General features: G+C 37.0%; 1 protein-coding gene across 1 annotated transcript in view; it reads left to right on the plus strand.

Moving 5' to 3' along the window:
• Window positions 1-21240, plus strand: part of LOC134839732 (mutS protein homolog 5-like) — a 30058-nt gene extending 8818 nt beyond the window's left edge. Inside the window, exons 7-15 of the mRNA XM_063855354.1 lie at window positions 5170-5372; window positions 6556-6688; window positions 7880-8078; window positions 8446-8736; window positions 11947-12085; window positions 12371-12604; window positions 18983-19174; window positions 20409-20640; window positions 21007-21240. Of these exons, the coding sequence (XP_063711424.1) occupies window positions 5170-5372; window positions 6556-6688; window positions 7880-8078; window positions 8446-8736; window positions 11947-12085; window positions 12371-12604; window positions 18983-19174; window positions 20409-20640; window positions 21007-21174 (1791 nt within the window). The 3' untranslated portion in view covers window positions 21175-21240. The remainder of the gene's footprint in view (window positions 1-5169; window positions 5373-6555; window positions 6689-7879; window positions 8079-8445; window positions 8737-11946; window positions 12086-12370; window positions 12605-18982; window positions 19175-20408; window positions 20641-21006) is intronic.

Raw genomic sequence — 21240 nt, forward strand, 5'->3', positions numbered from 1 at the left:
AAATTTAGTCTGTAAAAAACTTTGTAATAGGCTTTTAATTCTTAAGTTTCGTGCTATATTTTTTTGATTCTAAATTCAAATATCCACCAAGTATTAGAACTTACAAATGCGACAAGAAAAGCCGGTTGCTTTGTGCAGCTAGCCTGGAAACTGTCCACGATTTTCTTATAAAACCAAAAAATATATATATTTTTACGCTTGCGATTAGCAAGCGTTATCAAACCAGAATATAGACCTTTTTTTTCGGGTTAACAACTTAATTAACAGAACCACTTGAATCACTTGGCACCTTCGCTCATACTGAATTCAAATTTCTAAGCGTCTCCGGCACACTTAGTCTGGAGGTAACTAATACGCCTGGGACAGCAAAGGTACTGGTTCGAATTTGAGCAGGGCCTGTTTTTTTTTTTCAAACAAGAATTTTTCCGTTTCAAAAAAAGTCGGCTTATTATTTGTCTGCTTATGTTTTGTCGGCTTAGTTGCCACATCTTGGATTTTTTTGCTGAATGCAGTTTTTCAATTTAGCTGCTTTTCATGTTTTCATTTATTCCTGCAATTTGTAATTCTACTACCCTTGATTTGGTTTTTTTTCGTTCAATAATTTTTCCGGCCAATTATTTGTCTACCCATCTGTTGTCGGCTTAGTTGTCACATCTTTGTTTGCTGCGTTCATTTCTCTTGAATGTTTCTTTTTGTGTTTGATTTACTGCTAAAATTTGTAATTTGACTTACCTTGAATTCGTATTTCCTTCTTTGTTTTTTGTTTCGCTAAAAAAAAAATCATCGGCCTCAATTATTTTGGCCTTTTTTCATCGGCTTAATGACCCTAATTTGGGGCGTTAAAAAAAAACAAATTAAAAAAACCCCTATGCACTTTTCAAGTTGGTTGTAGGTTTTTTAATCGATTTCTTGAAATTTCATTTTTATCGTTTTTGAAATTTTTTTCATTTGTTGCAAAATCTTAGTTTTTCTCAGAAACTTCTCCTGATTTTAAAAAAAAGTGGTATCAATAAAAAGACGGCCTACTCCCTCTATAGTCTTTTTTCACTTAACCCCTCTGTCTAGAGCCTTCGATAAAATCTGTGGGGGAGTATTTGATCCATTTTTTTGATTTTTTTTGTTTTCACGAAAACTACCACTCTCAAATCTGAGTTTTGATCTAATTGAAAAAACTAGTTTTGAACAACTACCTGCATAAGCGTCTGCACCCAAATTTTTTACACCTAAATTTATGGCCCTCGGAATAGTAAAATTTTGGATTTTTGACCGTTTTGTGAATCTTGTTGACTTTTCTCGAAAACTAGCCTCTCAAATCTGATATTGTGGGTTCCATAGAGATAATGGGTAGTAGAAAGCGGTCATTTACAAAGTTTTAGCGGCCATTTACAAAGTTTTGAACTCAAATCGTTATCGTTCTCGGAAAAGTTTTTTTATTCTTGGCCGTTAATTTTTGAATTTTCTCGAAAATTACCCGGCGAGATTTTGGGGTCAATTCAAGGAACGGATTACGGGAAGCTTATTTACTTATGCAAATACGCCCAAGTTTTTCTGACACCAAAAATAATGGCCCTCGGACATGTCAAAATTTTGATTTTTTTAACCGTCTTTTTTGTTAAAAATTTTGACTTTTCTCCAGAACTACTCTCCTAATTCTAAGATTTTGGGTTTAATCAAAATAACAGTTTGGTTGAATTTTTTCTGCATGAGCGGCTAGGCCCTATTTTTCAAACAAAAAGCTATGATTCTCAGAAAGCTCAACTTTTTGATTTGTTGACCTTTTTTTGGACTTTTCTTGCTAACTATCCTGCCAATTCCGATATCATAGGTTTAATCAAAACGACAGGTTCTGGTTGTTGAATACCTAAATTGTGGCCTTCAAAGACTTAACGCGAAAACTACCGTGCCGTTTCTCAGGTTTTATTCAAACGAGAAACTCGGTTTTGGGTATCTTCTCTGCTTAAGCGGCCGCAACCTACTTTTTACAGAAAAAAGTTATGAATTTTGGTAACCGTTTTATAGAACTTTTGACCGTTTTTCAGATTTTTTTTTTCTGAGAAATCTTCAGAAATTTTTATTTTTTTTTTCTGTGAAATCTTACGCAATCAAATCTGAGATGAAAAAATCAACCGGTTGCGTAAATTGTTCCTGCAAAAAGGCGACCCTTTAATGTTTTGTGAGAGAAAAGTTATCTCCTTTGGAAGAATGATATCTCAAAATTTGATTTAATAGCAATTATAGCTAATTTGTTCATTATCAAACACGTATCTCCAGCGTAAGCTGGGCCCCTATTTATTTTTTAACGAGACATGCGAAAATTTTGGTTGACCTAGTTTATTTACGTTTAAATTTTTTCGACTAATTTTTTAAATGTTTTGTCGTTAATTTTAATTCGCCCCGCCTCGCCTCTACGTTAATTACTATCGTTTTTGTGCGTAGTTTGAAGCAAATATATATTAACGAAAATCATGAGATTAGACTTTTTTGGTATTTATAGTAAAAACCAGCATACTCGACAACAATTTTTTTCGACAATTGAATAATTCTATGCTTTTTTAATTTTCTTAATGCAAGATGGAGCTGAAACAATTTTCGAAACCCAAATTTACTATAATTTTTAATCAAAACCGTTTTTTAAAATTATTTCTCAAGCAACACTGCGCGCTCGCTTTTTTCGCTCGAAGTTAACATTAAAGTCAAAAAGTGTTGAGTGGTTTCTCTCGAGAGTGATAATTATTTTAACAAAATCCAGGTTGAGGAATGTTTTAGGTAAAGATCAACTATTGAAAGCATATAACGCTTATGTGAAACCCATTTTACAGTACGGGGTTTTGGCTTAAGCGTCAACAGAGAAAACCAAATTAGAAACAATTAAACTTGAAATTAACGGCTTATTCCTTATCCTTATCACAGGTTGAGGAAACTTTTAGGTAAAGATCAACTATTGAAAGCATCTAACGCTTATGTGAAACCGATTTTACAGTACGGGGTTTTGGCTTATGCGTCAACAGACAAAACAAAATTAGAAACAATTGAACCTTAATTTAAACGGCTTATAAAAATTATTTGTTTTAAGAGAAGAAACGAAAGCATCGAAGAACTGAGACAAAAACGCAAAATATACTTCGTAAAGGAATTACATATCTATGAATTATTAAAGTTACTATGTAAAGTTTTGAGAAAAGAGTGCATATCGGCCATTGTCCCGGAATCTGTAACTGAGAAAAATTTGAATACAATTTTGAATAAGAGAGTTTTAGCTAGGCAGATACCTGAGCAATCAAAAGGTAATCAAAAAACTTCTGTAAAAGTTAGAATTAGAAAACTTTTCAACTTTGTTCTAAAATACTACCCAGATTTTGTAACTAAGATTCAGAGCTGCACACAATATCAATTACAAATCTTCAACCATGAGTTTTTGGACGATTTTATTCAAGGAAATTATCAACTGTTTAAACTCATTTTTGAGTAGAATTAGTATTTTAAAAAAAAATTGCTGTCAAGTGTAGGTATACTGCTGAAATTTTCCCTTTTTTTGCTTCAAAATTTTTTTTCCTCTTTAAATCATTAAATCTTTTTTTTTTGATTTGTTGATTAACTATCGATATTAAAAAATAACAGAAGTCATAACAGGATCAGAGGCGCCTGAAAATGGGCTGCATAGTTCCACGGCCTTCTCGCAATGAGATTTCGTTGGGTTGTAAATGTAGTAACTTTTACAATGAATGGAATCTAATTTGCAAACAATTTGTTATTATGATTATTAAATCCGATTTCGTTTGAAAAATTGCTTTTCCAATTGTACTTTTTCGTAGCAAGCTTTCATTTGCTCGTCGTATGAGGGAAGATTCATTGCGCGCCCAGGCTGCCCATCTGTTTTTTGGTTTGACAGCGGAACAAACTTTGTTGGAGCAGAAAATTATCTGCTTGTATGAATCCGTGTGCCAGCCCCCTTGGTGTGCGCCAACCCCCTTGTTACATAAAGGCATTAAAAGGATGCTTAATCCACAAGAAGCCCCACATCATGGTTTGTCTTAGACCTCGGCTGTAAGCGAGTTTTCACTGCAAATTTTGTTCGCGTAAATTGGCCGACTAAGTTCTCCGGAAAGGATAGACCGCAGCTGCAAGCGAATTTTCACTGCAAACTTTTTTTCGCGTAAATTGGTCGACTAAGTTCTCGGTACAACTTTTTGTTTACTGGAAAGTCAATCAAACTCGCGATCTTTGCTCAAGTGAGTTCTGACCCTATTAAAGAGACGCCCTCGCTTTATCATTTTCTATTTTACTAACACTCCGCAAGCTTTGGGTTGTTATTTGCTGACGAAAGTTTTGGTCATATGAAACGGTTTATCCGTGCTCATATGTACGCCAATCGCGTGCTCACATCTTGGCTGAGGAAGTATGTCCCCTCACCCAACAAAATCAACGAGTGGTGATCTCCACTTGAGAGAGATTTCAAGTCTGGCTACCTCGTTTGAGTAGTCCGGTCGAACAGCCCGCTAACCCTAACCCTAACCAAAGAGCTATAACCATCTACCTCGAATTGTCTGACTTTAATTTCGCAGAGATAATCTCACGCGTTCCGTCATTTTGCGTACTTTTATTCCGCCTTTTAAGCTTGCGCTATTTCTTCTCCCTTTAGGTGTGGAGGATGTTAACGAATGGAACTAAAACAAAAAACTACGATAGTAGTTTGATAAAAGCTTTTGCGTCTTTTTCGGTTTCAAACGTGCATAACTTTGATCATAACATTTTGACCGTGACATAAATAGCTGTTAGCGTCGGCTACTCTGAGTTGTTTGCAGTCGAAACATTTTACGACTGATAGTTTTCTGAAATCAGCTCATGGTAGTTTTGCTCGATCATTTCTCTGTATCGTTATTATTAAACGAGCAATTCTCGTTTACCTCTAATAAATTGTTGCGAGACTGGATGTTTGTTTACTTCGGCGCTTATGACATGTTAATTCTGTCATAAACATTGTTGTTCAATTGAAGCAACCGTCTTTTTGTTTATAGATTTTTCAACCGATATATTGTTGATTTCATTTCTATCAGCCTTGTTATTTCGAAGTTATGCTTCAAAAGTTTTTCTTGTTTTCAGGCCAATTTTCTTTAATATATTTTCAAATCTAGACCAAAATTTAATTCATAGTAATTTGCGTGTTTGCAGGCTATTTTGGGAATAATGGCTGGACTGATGCAGAGCAAAGGTGCACCGATCAGGTCTCCTCAAGCAGGATCAACAGGCGCAGTCAAAGATACATCTAATGTCACTCCACATTCCTCGAGGCAATCTGGCTCAAGTATTCTGGAGGTTTCCAGACTGGCTGAGATGAGACAGATGTTGAAGCAGATCGAACATTGGCTCAACAAGTTAGACTCCAACCACAAGCCCTTTTTAAATTCGCACCTAATTATTTTGATTTTTTTCAGGCAAGCAAATTGATTTTCTGAGTTCTCAAAATGCTCAAAGAGAACAGAAATGGGCATTTTTTGGTCAAAACAATACAAAAATTGTGTAGCAATTAATGCGTTTTTGAAAAATAACTGCTAAGCAAAAATAATAATCATAATAATAATAATGTAGTTCCTGCGAATCGCAGAGGAGCTATCAGTAGGCCTTAACAGTCCTGTCGAGGATAGTCCATGTGTATTATCTCCCCACATTCCAGACAGTGTTATTTTGTTGAGCGAAGCTGTTGTTTGCGACTGAAGGACGTTTTTTTGCGTCTAGAACCTTTACGTGGTACCACTATGGCAGCGAAATTTGGTCAGGTTGTAATAAACCTGACGCTGGAGGTCAAGTGAGAGCTTGTCCTCACACACTATCATTGCCATGGCATGGGATCGAATACACGATCTGACGATTACAAAAGTGAACGCCTTACCACTATGCTAAGTGCCTCAAGATATAATATGTTTGCATTGCAAAATCTTTCGATAATTTCTGAAATTTATGCTTTATTTTTTGTAAGCTCTTGACCAAAACATTGCCCTTGTTCGGCACTCGCTCCCCCCAAAGTGTACACTTGCTTAACACAATTTAAATTAATGTTGATCGGTCAAAAATGAATGTCGAAAAGTCACCTAAGCGGACTCTTTGGGCATGGAGGGCATGAAGTTCCCGAGGGAGAACACTCTGGCCGTCCCCTAAATAAGCCCGTGGTCGTTATTTTTATCGTCAAATTACTGTTTTTAAACGATATGCAATACATTTTAAAGTAAAAAGAAATGTATTTTTTGATGTTTAGAAGCAATCTAGAATACTCTGGAGGAGCGTAGAACATTTCATTCGTCTGAAAGCACAAAAAATACTTAACTTTACCTAAATTTCATTCGTTTTAGAAAACTTTAAGGGCAAGTTTTTTGGAAACTATTAAGCAAAAAATTATTTGTTTTAGGCTCGCACTCTCCACCCCCCCCCCCTTAAAATATTATTTATTGACATTTCCTCTGTGGAAGAACGGCGTTAATTGTTTGACGCAAGTGTTTGACGTAATTGTTTGACGTAAATGGAAGAACAAGTGTTTGATTCAGAGCATTGGGGTGTGTTTAGGTGTGTGGATTGGGACCGCGTTGGGATGGGACAGAGACTGATTGTGAAGAGTGGGGTAGACGAGGGCGTGGATGTGTTGAGGAGCAAATACTCCGCCCTACCACAACTGCTCAAACAACTAGTCACTCTTGAGGTCGAACATTTTTGTAACAACCACCAAAACACTAGACTGATAGTTCATACTCTTTGTCATCGTGTGTTTGTGTGGCCCAAAATTTAATTCCTCGGATCAAAAATACCTCTTACTAACATTCGGAGATATAGGTTCGAGGTGTGTGAATAAACCAGCCGAAGTACAAAGCAACCGAAAATGTACGTCATATGAATGAAGTTTGCATGAATTTTGTAATTTTACATGATTGTTACATTATTGTTGTTGCTCGTTTATACTTCGGCTGGCTTAAATACCACCAGGTTCGAGTCCTATATTACACCTTGTCTGAATTGGTCATCAGACTTTACGGTAAAGAGGACTTGGTTAAACAATGAATACGAACATACTAGAATACACATTTGTATGAACAGCTTGCTCACTTTCAGTTCGCGTTTAGGTCGGGTCGATAAAGGCTTTCAGCGCCAGATTGGTTCAATAAAATGTACCATCAGTCGATTTTAACTCTTTCGGACTGATTTGCTTCGAGAAAAACAATTTCAAAAAAAATTCCAGCTGGGGAATTAGAGATGCAACCAAATATTTTCGGTGTTCTTTTTGAGTGTCATTTAAACGAAAATTTTTTATGAGTTCAGAAATTGTGGGTTTTGCATTTTTTCAAAAGAAGTCTGAACTCAATTCCACCTGCTTGTTAAATTGTTAAACGGCTTGTTAAACGCAAAAAAAACATAATCTGATTTTCTTCATTTTTTCTTGCTTGTTTAAAAACTGTCGCTAACTATATCTGCGCCTGAAGTTTTACCACTGTAGTAATTTAGCCTGCAAAAGTCGAAAACACTGGGTTCGTTTGATGCTGTAAGGGTCAGTTACAGAGAGATAAAGAAACAAAGACCAGCAAACTACACTTTAAAATTGTACATGCCATCATTGCCATCCAAAGTTAAGGATTCTGATTGACGAAACCCTTTCGTGCAAGTATCAATATGTGGTCGACCCATTGATCCAGTTTTTTTTCAAGTTAGGCTCGTTTTACTTGAAAAAACATCGATCATGAAAAATTATCAAACTGAAAACGCTTTCTTAGGTAATAAGTTTTTTTTCGTGAAAATGGGTCAAAATTTTATAAAACAATTTTTCGCGTTGCAGCTTCAGGATTCCAAAAAGGTCTGTAAACGACATTCTAAGCGATGATACTCTGTTTTTTCTATTCAGCTGGACAACTTCTCCGGTCCAGTGGAACTTCGTCTGGTCTACATCCCCTCTCTGGGCTTCTTCGTGGCAGTGGGTGGCAACCACAGTAGAACTGCCAATCAGTCTCATTCCACTGCTCCCGCCCCTCTCACCACTGACCCAGACTACCACTTGGACTTCGTCTTCTATTGCGACAAGGAAGACAAGACTTACTTCAAAGGTAAACACGACTATATGTCCGATAGGCGATGTTCCCGAAAAGCCTCATTTTCGACTTCTTCTTGTTGAAAGCTTTACAGGTAACACATGGTACAGAGACTAGTTGGTTAATTGTGATCTTTGCAATAAATTCCCCCGCCCTTCTCAAAGTTCGTTTGTACTGGCGCCAAAGGTTTGGTTTGGAAAATGTTACCCCACCCTCCTCCGCCACCCAGCCTTTTTTTTTAAAACCCTATAAAGTGCAATAGGAACATTATGGCCTGTACTATAATACTTTTTAGTCCTTTAATGTAGAAAATATGGTCTAAATTTGATTAAAGTGAAAAAGTTGATTCATACATCGATTACAATCCACCGTTACTGTGCAGATGCGACCACTGTCCAACTGGACAATTGTGTGGGCGACATCCTGCTGCAGCTGAGAGTGGCAGAGGAAAGAGTGTTGAGCAGTTTACAGAAGGCTATTTTAACCTACTCCTCACAACTGGTGCTGTTCTCCCAATTTGTAGGCTACCTGGACGCCATTCTCTGCATGGCACTGGCCGCCAAGTCATACAACCTCGTCAGACCCACAGTGCACGATGGGATAAATTACGAACGAAACGACAATAACAACAACACTGACCATGACAACAGAGCATGTTACATCTCCATTATCAGTAGGTTTTTATCCTATCACCAAAGCTGAGAAGGAAGAAGTGTTTTGGGTTGTTAAGAGTCATGAATGTAGTGAATACGCTTATTTAGGTCTTAGTGTGTTTTTTTGTTTTTCAGGAAAAAAAATCTTGAAATTTGTTTCACCCTAAAAATATTTTTAAATGATTTTTCGGGGTTTCAATTTAATTTTTTTTTCAAGTTCATTCATTTCCTTTAAGAGAAGACACACTCCACTATCGAACAGCGAAAAACGTGATCGACTTCTAATTTCAAAAGAGGTTTTGACTTCTAAGTTTTACCAGCGGAATGCAATTTTACCTATTGATCCAGTTTTACCGATAAATATTTTGATTGCAACAGTTTTTTTATTCACGCAGGGGCGGATGGCGGAGGGGGATGGTCGCCCCCTCTTCAGGGATTTGACTCCCTGCCGACCCAAAGGGTTCCCCTTTGGTACTACTTTGAGATCCATTTTTGGCTGACGAACCTTAAAACTTTTTGAAAGGCACCTTTGGCGCCTATATATGCTAACTTTGAGGGGGGAGCGCGCGCCGAAAAAACGCATTTTTTTGGTCAAAATTTTTCAACAAGTGCCTGAACGCCTTTTTGGCATGTTTTTTCAAAATGTTCGAAATTTTTTTTTTAAATCCGCCGCCCTCTCGCAAAAACCCTTTATCCGCATCCTGCACGCTTGCACGCACGTACTCAATTTCAATAAAAAAAAACAAGGAGAAAAAAATGCTGTCCAGGTAGCACAGAATAATCCGACTACTCTATTTTAAGAAAACAGATTGAACAATTTATAATTAATTAAAAATTGAAGAAAAAAAATAATAACTTGAATTAACTGGAATTCAATTACTTGAAAAAACTCAATAATTAGTGGTGGTTCTAATTTACTAGTTTGATCCCATGACAAAACTAGTTTAGATGTTGCTTCCCGCCTATTTTCTAAAAATAAGAGCCTGCACGGGATTTGTACCTACGCCTTGGGGTTGGCAATCGGAATCGTACCCGCTAGACTAACTTAGCACGGATCAAATGAATTATAGAGAAATAAAAATGCTTACTGTTAGATTTAGCCACATACTTTACCTCGGTTTTTCTAAGACACCACAGCATTTTTTTTAGACCAAGCAACTAAACTAGTACCTAATTGGTTATAGCAGCTAAAATAGCGTTAATTCAATGTTATTTTAGCTGCTACAACCACTTAGGTACTAGTTTACTTGTTTGTACCCTCAAAAATGCTGTGGTCCCTAATAAAAACCGAGTTACAGTATTTGGATATTTCTAACAGCAAGTATTTTTATTTCTCTGAAATGCTTTCACAACTGGACAAGTTAGTCTAGTGCGTACAACTAACTTGTCCAGTTGTGAAAGCATTTTAGAGAAATAAAAATACGTACCTAGGCGTAGATACAAGTCCCGTGCTGGCTCTTTTTTGTAGAAAATAGGGGGGACCAATTATGTATGCTAGTTTTGTCAGGGGATCAAACTCGTACACTAGAACCACTACTTAATCTTGCTTTCTTTTTCAAATTATTGATTTTCGGTTATTTCAAATTAATATTTTTTTCAATTTTTATTTAATTATATATAATTCAATCTGTTTTCTTAATATGGAGTAGTCGAATTTTTCTTTGCTACCTGGACAGCAGTTTTTTTCCTTGTTTTTCTGATTGAAATTGTATACTTGCGTGCAGGGGCGGATCTAGGATTTTCTCGAGAAGGCGGCGGATTTTCAAAAAAAAAAATTCGAACGTTTAGTGGACCTTTTTTTAGGTCGATCAAATTGATTTCCGAGCTCTCCCAAAGCATTAAAAAGAACTTGTTTTGGCCAAATTTTTCTGTGACGCAGACAAAATTTTGAAAAAACAGGTCAAAAAAGGCGTTTAGGCACTTGTTAGAAATTTTTGATAAAAAAATCGCGTTTTTTCGGCGCGCGTTCCCCGCTCAAAATTAGTATATATAGACGTCAAAATTAGTCAGCCATGATTGGATACCTCAAAATAGTACAAAGGGGGACCCTTTGGGTCGGCAAGGGGTCGATTCTCTGAGGAAGGGGCATCCCCCCTAAATCCGCTGGTGGCGTTAATAGAATTATAATCAAATTGAGAGCTCAGCCTCTCATCGCGTGTCTCACGTAAATTTCGCGTCATCTAGTCTGAAAAGTGGAGAAGTTCATGCCAGGTGTTCGCGTTATAAGAGAAAAAATTTTATTTTAAATTGGAATCTGAATCACGACTAAGGCAACTTTTATTTCGAGTCCACACTTGGCGCTCTACGAGCTTTCTGAGGAGGATCCGGGAGGATAAAAGGACCCTACGCCACAGTTAAATCTTTTCAATTCGTGTAGTGTCGAAACCTAACTAACACAGCTCGTATCAGATTGAAGCAGGGTATTTAGCGTTTTGTTACATTATGATTTATGGAGGATTTGACCGTCCTTTTGGTGTAAACGTCTAACGAAGATAACTTGAAGTTCACTTATGAAGTGCATGAAAAGAATAACCTTTTATTGACTGTAGTATCTGGCGACAGAGGCCAGTTCTTAGTTTTCAATTTCAATCGAATCAAGAGACTGGTAAAAATTAAAATTATCTGATTATCTGATTGGCTCTCAAAGCCGGCAAACATGAATAGCTGCATAGTATGTAAGTTTATTCAGTTCATACGGATATTCATCCCTGTCCTTGCTTGTCCCATATCCTTAAAAGTTTCTAAAACCTTTTTTTATTCAAATTGACTTTTTCTATTGCAAGAAACTTGATATTGACTGTCCAAAAGTTATAAGTTATCAAAAGTTCAACAAAAAGTATTCGAGGCAAACTAAAAGGCAGTCGGAACATTCAGGGTTTCGCCGTAATATACTGGCAACCTTTTTTTTAACTCACTTGGATTAAATTCTTTTTTTTCTCAATTAGCATAATTTAAAACAGACCGGAAGTCGGTGATTGCTTTTTAAATTCAAAATTGATTTTTTGTTTTTAAAATCCCTCGGATTTCAAAAAATTTTCTTGATCCCATTTTCTCGAATTTTGCTTGTTCCTTTAAAAAAATTGGTCCGATCGTAAAAAGTTCTCAAAATTGAAAGACTTTTACGACTATGTTATCTGTTCTACTTTAAAAATAAAAAAAATCTTGTTCCCTTTAGTTCGCTAAGATTTATCCACTGTCTGTTGACTTTTTGTTGGTGTTCTTCTTTCTAGAAGGGTGGAACTTGTTGGTGTGTCGAGTGGTGGACCAGTTTGTGCCCAATTCTCTTCATTTCTCCCCACCACCCTCTCATGCTCATCAGTTTGCTACCTTCTCGCGTCATTCAACCCAGAACAGCTATGGACAATCGAGGCACTTTTTTATTGCATGAAGTTTAATCAATCATTGGAGCACGTATTAATAGCTGGGACACCTTTGGGCAGAATTGTTCCAAAAGGTTTAGTTTTGTGCGAAAATAAGATTTTAAAGAAAACTTCGTGCAAACTTCTTCAAAAATTCTATTAGTTCAAAAGATACTATTCATAGCTATAACCCAAGAACTGCCAAGAAGATAGCTTTGTAATTAGTTTGATTAGTACTTATGGCTGCGGCTAATCCTATGTGGAAATCAATTATTTTTTTGTTTTTGGTCAGCAGTAGTGGTCGTGTGATGGTGCTGAGTGGTCCCAATGCATCTGGTAAGAGCGTGTTACTCAAACAGACTGGCCAGATCCTGTTCCTGGCTCACCTGGGCAGTTTTGTGCCAGCCAAGAGCGTATCTCTCTCCTGTCCTCTGGACTCCATCTTCGTCAGACTCACTGTGGACACATCTGTCCAGCAGAGACTGTCCTCTTTTGCCTCTCACATTGCACAGATATCTCTGGCCCTCAAGTGAGAATACAGAACAGAGAGTAAAATCAAAAACACACAAAATAAAAGAAGAATAGCCGATCGCTGTCCAACAGAGTGTTCCGACCACAATTAGAGTTTTGAGCTTTTTCCAAAGTGGGATGATTGATGACGCGCAGATTGTAATAGATTTTTCCATTATATGATTTAATAACATTTCCAACGACTGCTTAAATTGATAACTTAAGACTCAGCCTCCTTTAAGAAATAGAAAAAGTAAAAAAAAAACGAAATGTTCTCAAAAAGCAGCGATAAGTTTGATTGCTAGTTTTCCTAGATTTTGTAATAAATAGTCTCTTTTTTTGCCGTCTGAATTACCAAATATTACCAATCGTAATTGCCCCAGGAACACAGAAAGTGAATAATTCACTAGCGCTGACAGGTATCAATTCAGAAGTAGTAACTTAGACCGCAAATGACCATCTCACTGACCTTGAAAATGGATGCTACGGCATGTGGCATTTCCTTCTTTGAAAGTCTTAGATTTTTTGGTAAAATTAACCAATAAACCAGTTTCATTCATGAGTTTGGGCTTCGCGACATCCACTCTGGTGACACTGGTATAAGTCAAGCTTTTGATGATTGTCCTGGTGAATCTAGTTTTGGTTGAGCCAGATCTCCCGATGACATTGGAACTGTTTCGACATCGACCAATTTGACTGCATGGCGGAGAAGACTACCGAAGAATCTCGTGTGCCTCTTAATACCGTTGGAAGCTCTGCTCGTCAAAGACTTAGTGTGCGGATCAGAATTGGCCTGACCTATCTGGTGATCTTCTTCGATCTGGGACGATCTTCCTGCGGTTAAGTTTGAAGGCTCTTGCATTGCCTCTGCATTCTTCATACCGCCTTTTGAAGTACTACCTTCAATTTGTGTCGCCACCAGTTTTGACGTAATGGGAACATCTGGGAGGATTGGGATGAGTTGCTATTCTTGTAAATTATTACCTATGGCTGTCTTTGAGGATTCGAAGTTGGTCCAACCTTATGCTTGCTTCGGCTAGTTCTTGCGTTACTGGAGAATGAGAATTCAGATTGAATCGCCTTGCATCTGGTAACTTTTTCAACCCCTTTTCTGGTGATTTCTCTGAAGATAGGGTAAGATTTATAATAGAAATTTTAGATGGGCTTGCAGTTTATATGTCTCCGAATCGGCTCATGACAATTTTCCTTTTCTAAGATCCTGGTTGCATCCAAAACATTTCAGCCTGTATCTTTCTTGCTTTAGCTGGTGATCTGGCCTTTAGTTCCTCCGAAGATGAAGGCGGGCGCAAACTGATGACAGATCATCGCTGTCAGTCTGTTATGGGAACGCTTTTAATCAGCTTCTAGAATCTCACTGCTCGCGCATCTTCTACGGGGTCAGCAAGTCTATGGCCTAACCAAATATTTTGATCTAAATTAATGAGTTTTTCTCTAGTTAAAGAAAATTATCTATAACGCTTCCGTATAAAATAAAGCTCTAACGGATGTTTTTTGAGAAGTGCGTGTTTCCTACAAAATTATTCAAACTGATGATTGAATAATTGGGTTGAGTTGCGTCGTGCTCAATTTGCTATTTGATCGTCTGCACACTATTCAACTAAAAGTAACCCACAATTTTCCCCTACTGGACAGAAAATCTGACTTAATCCCTTTTCGTAGCTTGATTATTTTTGAATCCGGAAAAATGGTCGGTCCAAATAGATTTTGGATGCACTATGGATTAAAAAATAGTGAATTAACAGTTTAAAGATTTTAACCGCCCCTGTTGATCGCAGTGCATACTGTGCAGTGCCGCGTCAACCATATAGTCATGCCTCGGATGGGTGCATCATAGTCTGCTCAAGACCGCCTTTCTTAAGCACACCGGGATAACCACTCTGTGTTCGATGATGACGCAATAGTGTCGTCCCAGAATCCTAACAAATAGTTTACTAGACGTAAGAAGCCTTCCCTGTCTTTTGCAAGAATGCGCTCCCGGAAAGGGCCAGTTGACTGTCTGTTGAGGTTTACTCTCATAACAGGTCTGCTTCTAGAAAGTCTGATAAGCCAGATTTAAATAGAAGATTTTTGTCCTTCGATTCTAATGGTACTTTCCCTGTTGTAATTTTGTTAGTTTAAATAAAATTTTAATTGTGTTTTGGTTTATTTAATTTATTGATCATGTAAACAGTCTTGCCAGTTGTTTGTGTGTCTCAGGTTTAGAATACCTTATTTTGAAATTCGACTTCTTTTTTGACATTTCAAATAACTCCTTTTTCAAAATTGTCGCCAACTCATTCTGGGGTAGCCTCTTTTGACACCCATCCCCTGACGTTTGAACTCGTCGCTAAGTTGATATCTTTTCCTGAAATTGAAAATAGATCGAATGTGTTTTCTGATGACTGTTTCTGAAAATTAAAATTGAAATTGAGTTATGATAATTTGATAAGTTTTAATTGATAATTTTGAATTAGAATACGAATTAAATGAATGATTTGATACAAATCAAAGAGGTTTCAGGCGAAAAAACGTAGATTATAAAGTCGGAAATAAAGGTTTTCCCTAACTTTGATCTGATGTAGCCGTACTGCTCAATGAGAAAATAAATTTTGATAATAAGCTGGCATAAATTTTTGTACTCTTTTTTAATTAGTTGAGGCATTTGATATCATTTATGCCGCTTCTTGCGAATTCTTGCGTAATCGGCGGAATGTTTCTGATTGGTGGAAATGAAAACCTTCATAAACATCACCTTTTTCCTAACAAATAGTTTACTAGACGTAAGAAACCTTCCCTGTCTTTCGCAAGAATGCGCTCCCGGAAAGGGCCAGTTGACTGTCTGTTGAGGTTTACTCTCATAACAGGTCTGCTTCTAGAAAGTCTGATAAGCCAGTTTTAAATAGAAGATTTTTGTCCTTCGATTCTAATGGTACTTTCCCTGTTGTAATTTTGTTAGTTAAATAAGATTTTAATTGTGTTTTGGTTTATTTAATTTATTGATCATGTAAATAGTCTCGCCAGTTGTTTTTGTGTCTCAGGTTTAGAATACCTTATTTTGAAATTTGACTTATTTTTGACATTCCAAATAAATTCTTTTTCAAAATTGTCGCCAACTCATTCTGGGGTAGCATCTTTTGACACCCCTCCCCTGACGTTTGAACTCGTCGCTAAGTTGATATCTTTTCCTGAAATTAAAAATAGATCGAATGTGTTTTCTGATGACTGTTTCTGAAAATTAAAATTGAAATTGAGCTATGATAATTTGATGAGTTTTAATTGATATTTTCGAATTAGAATACGAATTAAATGAATGATTTGATACAAATCGAAGAGGTTTCAGGTGAAAAAATGTAGATTATAAAGTCGGCAATAAAGGTTTTCCCTACCTTAAAAAGCTCGTCATTTTTTGATGTTAAGGGAGCAAGATTGGTATGTTCGATTTCCTCGAAATTCAGAAGTGATTGCTCTAGGATTACTTAGAATATGAATTTGATTGCCCAGTAAATAATTACGGAAAAATTACAAGACCATAATACATCGAGTCATTCGAGCCTGTCAGTACAATTTTTTTTCTCTGCTAGGTTCAATCGAGATGTGAACAAGAACGGTGCCGAAATGCCAGATTCCATTTCCTGTTCTAGCGTGGCTCTCAAACCTGTGGCTAGCCTCACATTCAATTCGCGAGTTTTTCAATAGATGATAGTGATGTGTTTTTTTTTGTATCTGCGATCGTTTCTTATAAGAACTTGTAGTAAGATGCTTTTTCTTGAGGATCCCCTTACAGGAGCTTGACATCATTGCTCAACATAAGTGAGAGTCTAAGCGCTTCAGTGGTTATTGTTAGATTAGGAAAAAAGCGAGAAAGGTGATTCAGTACTCTGATTAACTATCTTGATTGCTTAAATGTTTTCGGTGTTGAAAGGTTCAAAACTGCCTCCAGTTTTGAATGTTCTGACCTGAAGCTTATTGAGTTGTTCTCCTAGCCTAACTAAATTGAAAGTTTCTTGGATACATTTGCTTAGTTTAATTTTCAAAAAAAAACTTCTGTGTCCGCCTTTTTCATTACTTCCTCTTCTATTTTGTTGTAATCGCGTACGTTTCTTTGAGATTCAATTAAAATACGTCTGGACAAAAAAAAACACCTAGTATACCACCGATTGTTTTTTGCATTGCCTTCTGGAATTCTTTTCTGGCATCGAAGTCTGAAAATCCATAAAATCTTAACCACCGCATACGAAACTGACGCTACAGTGCTTTGTTATCCAATCATCTAGACATAACTGAGTGAAAGTGTACTTGAAATTTAGAGAAGTGAATTAAATTTCGTCTTTTGTTTCTGAAGTGATAATTCGAGCTGCGAAACTTAAAAGCTCTTGTTACTTGTGTTTTGAAATTGATTCTTAAAACTTGGTCGTTTTTTGCTTTGGTCGTTCATTGTTAACTTCAGGGATTCATCCTTCTTTGCTTTTAAAACTACAGGAGCTAGAAAATGTTCACTGGTTTATTTAGCTTACTTTACTACATGACCCCTCTCATTAACAATTGAATTGCTGCTCCTAATTTTTGTTGAGTATGGATCGGGTTTCGCGAACGAGAATTAACGGAAGCTTGCATAGGGTACAAACTTTATAATTCTTTGTTCTGCCTAATCTATTAAATTTTATCGTTATACTTCTTGAAGAATTTTTAATTGCATTCTTTTGATTTTGCTGATTTTCCCCCTCTTCGTCCGGTTCGTTGGCTGTCTTTACTGTTTTGAGTGGTTTTAGTTGTTTATTTACAACAACTAGGTCCGGTTTCCGGTCTCAGCCCAGATGGCATCGTTTCCTTTTTTCTGAAGCTAAAAACTTTGCGTTTCTCTTAACCTAGCCTTTTCAATTGATGTATAATATTAAAGTACCGAATAACGTTATTAGTCTGTGGTTGTAGTCTATGTACGATATGGTTATGTGTTTAGATTGAATCGATAACTATTTTGAGCACGGTTGTTAAGCATTTTGAAGTCCGCTGTCTTCTTATTGACGATTGATGCTGGACTTCCGGTGCCAATTGTTGCACTGAATAGAGCTTTTTTCACTCTGATTCTGGCGTTCAAGTATTTTTTGCCCGTTGCTTTTTAAACAATTTCCAGGCTTTTAACCTGACCGTTATTGAGTTCTACCTTTTTTATTATGAGAATTGAATGTTCCGGCTTGCTGTCAGAACTGATAAAATTTGCTGTTTTTTTTCCACTTCGTCTGATATGACGTTGCTTACGTGCGAATTTGGATAATTGCAGCATTGTGCGAAAAATTTTTTCATTCATTAGATAATATTCAGTTAACATTTTGGGCTGTGCAAGTGTCCTTATGTTCAAGTGTTAATTCTTTGCTGCAGAAACAAAGAGAACTTGAGGAACTCAGATTTCTGGCCTCGAGATCAATTGTTGTTCCGGCGGTTATGACTTTTCGCGGTTTCTAGTGCTCAATTCATTTAGTTCTGGTTATTACTTTTCGATTGAACGATAGACGCCTCTTGCCTTGATAAACGAAGATAAAAAATTTCGATTCCTTCTTTGTAACTTTGGTGTGCGTTGTACAACTGCAACTTCTCTACGATGTAGTTTTTCTCTCTTCCAAAGAATAATTCACACAAATTATGAAAGTCTTTGAAAATTAAGATTGGCGTGCAGATTATGTTGAACTAATTTTTCATTTCCTTCGTTGTCAGGAGCGAAGAACATTTTTGATTTTACACGATTTTCAGCTTCATAATAGAATGTGTTACTGCCGATTTTTCGTTCTTTTCTTCTCCGTTCGTTGTTTCCTTCTGTGATCTTATGGATAGCTGCTGTGTCTCGTCCTATTCTGATATTTGCTTAATGTACCGTGTCTGCTGTCGTATAGATTCTGGCCTCGGTTGTCGGTTGTCGAAAACAAGATCTGGATCTCTTAATAAAACATTTTAGGTCGCGTCGTTCCTCAAGTGAAATTGTCAAGAAAAGTTTCCTATCCACGTTTCCCACGGAAGAGGTTCTGCTGATACTTTTCCCCAGAAAACTGCTTTGCCTAGAAGATCTGTCTATCATCAGACTGTACGACTGCTCGCTGCGCCATGGGATATCCCTAGAAACATAACTAAAAACTCTGTTAGAAAATTAACTGAAAGACACTAGTAAACTGTAAATAGATATGAAAATAACAAAGAGCATGTAGTTGTTAAGCCGCAGATTCGAAACAGTGGCTCAAAGGGCTAATAATTGAAAAACTTGTATGTTTGGTTCTCTCACTCCGGGTCTAAAAGGCAACAAGAGAGAGAGAGAGAGTGATATACCCCCTCCCTCAGCTCTGTTTACCAAATTTTTCCGAACTGCTCCAAATTAGAATGTGTATAAAGATTATTAATATTTTCTTTGCAGCAATTGCACAGATCGGAGTGTGATTCTAATTGACGAATTCGCCAGAGGCACTTCAAGTGTGGATGCCTCGTGTCTGCTGAAGAGCCTCGTGCTACACTACTCATCCTCGCCACTACAGCATCAACAGCACGCCACTATATTTGGCAACAACATGCAGCCTAACACCACAGCAGATCAGCTGTCTCAATCAGGGTAAGAGTAACATCATTTGACTCTTCTAGTAGCCCAAGGCTAATAAGTTCTCACATGCAAATCTTCAAAGAATGATGCATGTGGCGACAGCATTAGAATTTTCTAAAATTTCAAATGTGACAAAAAAATCTCTAAAATTGTCAACCAACATGTGAACGAACTTAGTGTATTTGATCATACTCTCATCAAACTGGACTGAAACTGCGCTGTCTTGAAATGTTTGTCCGATAATCGATTTTTTTTCCGAACAAGTTTTTCTCAGCACTTCTGCGCGCAGACTCATTTGTACAAGAACCACCAATCTCTTTGAAAAAGAGCGCAAGAGCTGGGTTTCGTACCTTACAAGAAGGTATACAAGAGTGCTTCTAATAACTTCATTTCCGAACTATTGCTCGTGGTCGGCGGCTGTGTTCCTATGTGTATCACTGTGTCTTTATAGGCAATCACTGCGTTTTTATTTTTAACTGGCTGGTCTAATTATATGAAAAACTGTAAACAAAAACCTCTTCGAACACTGAGTAGAAAAATTATAAACAGCCTCTGATTTTTCAGCTTTAAGTAAATTCTTGCATAAAAAACTATTTTTGCCGTAAAACTTTCCTCGCAAAATTAGGAACCACAAAAAATTCAGATCGGGTCGAATATTATATCATCAAAAACAACTCTCAGTCAAGATGCAATCGATGTTCCGAACTTTTTTTAAAAACAAATTAAATTTGAATTTGAGAACTTTTGGATATAGTTGTTTCTCACCTTTTGAAACACTCAAATCCTACTCTAAAGAGTTCGAAAATTGCAAGGAAACGGTAGAGCTAGCCACGCGACCACGCAATTCCACAGCTACTTCAGAGCAAGCCGTACAACTCCAGAGCTAGCCGACCAACATTAGCGAGAATCCCAGATTCATTTCCAACCAAAATGACTCCTGTCTTTTGAAGTTTCATCAGATCACCCTGACTCAGACTCCTCATACCGGAGCATCAAGTTCCCAACACTTTCAGAAACAGTGAAGAGATCGAACTGATACATCTCGAAAAACCATCATTCTATTCATCAAAAACCATACTACTCAGTTTAATTTTTGAATAGTCGTAACAAGCACTTGACTATTACGAAAACTTTACATTTATTTTTTTTATTTTTTACATTTTAGTCAACGATATAGCAATTATGTTATAATAGAAGTTTTCGAAGCCTTTTCCGTGGATAATTTTTTTGAAATTACTCAATTTAGGCGGCCAAGTCCGATCATGATAGTGGCAACTCACTCACTCCATGCAGTCAGAGATCTCCAGAGGGCATTTGGGAAGACACACTCAGTCGGCCAAGTGAGCTTCTGCCGCATGAAATTCGCCAGAATAGACCAAAGGGAAGAAGATACTCAACAGTCGCAGTCGAGTGAGGCAGATAAAGACGATGACGTCAGAAGACAAAGTCCAAAAATGGTGTTCCTCTACAAACTCGAAGTAAGTATCTGGATTTCAAATTTCCCATACTTTTGGGCGATAATTCTTATTTATGGGGATAAAAGTGAAAATAATTAAAAGCTTGCGTTAATTTTTGAGGTTAACAGTGTGGAAAAAGATGCCTGTTCACGTAATATTTCATCGAGGCTCAAGTAAAAATAGTGATCTATTCATTCTGCGAATATATTCCAAAATATGTTTATCTTCTATGAAGAAGGTCAATTTATTAATACTGTTTTAAAACTTTGTTCTATTTCACTCATTTCAATAAGCATGGTCTTGTAGACATAATGTACTGACTTTTGTGAAATGTTTTGATTATCTTGCATTCGGTTACAAAGTATACTTTCTCGATTTTGTTTTTAGGAAGGGGTGGCAGACTACAGCTACGCGGAACAAGTGGCACTCTCCAATGGGGCACCCGCTGAATTCATGCAGCTGCTGACTCACTTCCAACTGAAACTGAGGACACCACTACCTGTACAGGCATATGATGACACTGCGTCTACCCGTAAAAACTCGGATTGGGACTAAATTTACCCGTTACTTTATACTTTTTGATTCAATTCATTTTCCCCTTCAGTTAATGTATTTTGCTTG

The sequence above is a fragment of the Symsagittifera roscoffensis genome, chromosome 2 (genome assembly GCF_963678635.1).
Source record: "Symsagittifera roscoffensis chromosome 2, txSymRosc1.1, whole genome shotgun sequence".
Taxonomy (NCBI): Eukaryota; Metazoa; Xenacoelomorpha; order Acoela; family Convolutidae; genus Symsagittifera; species Symsagittifera roscoffensis.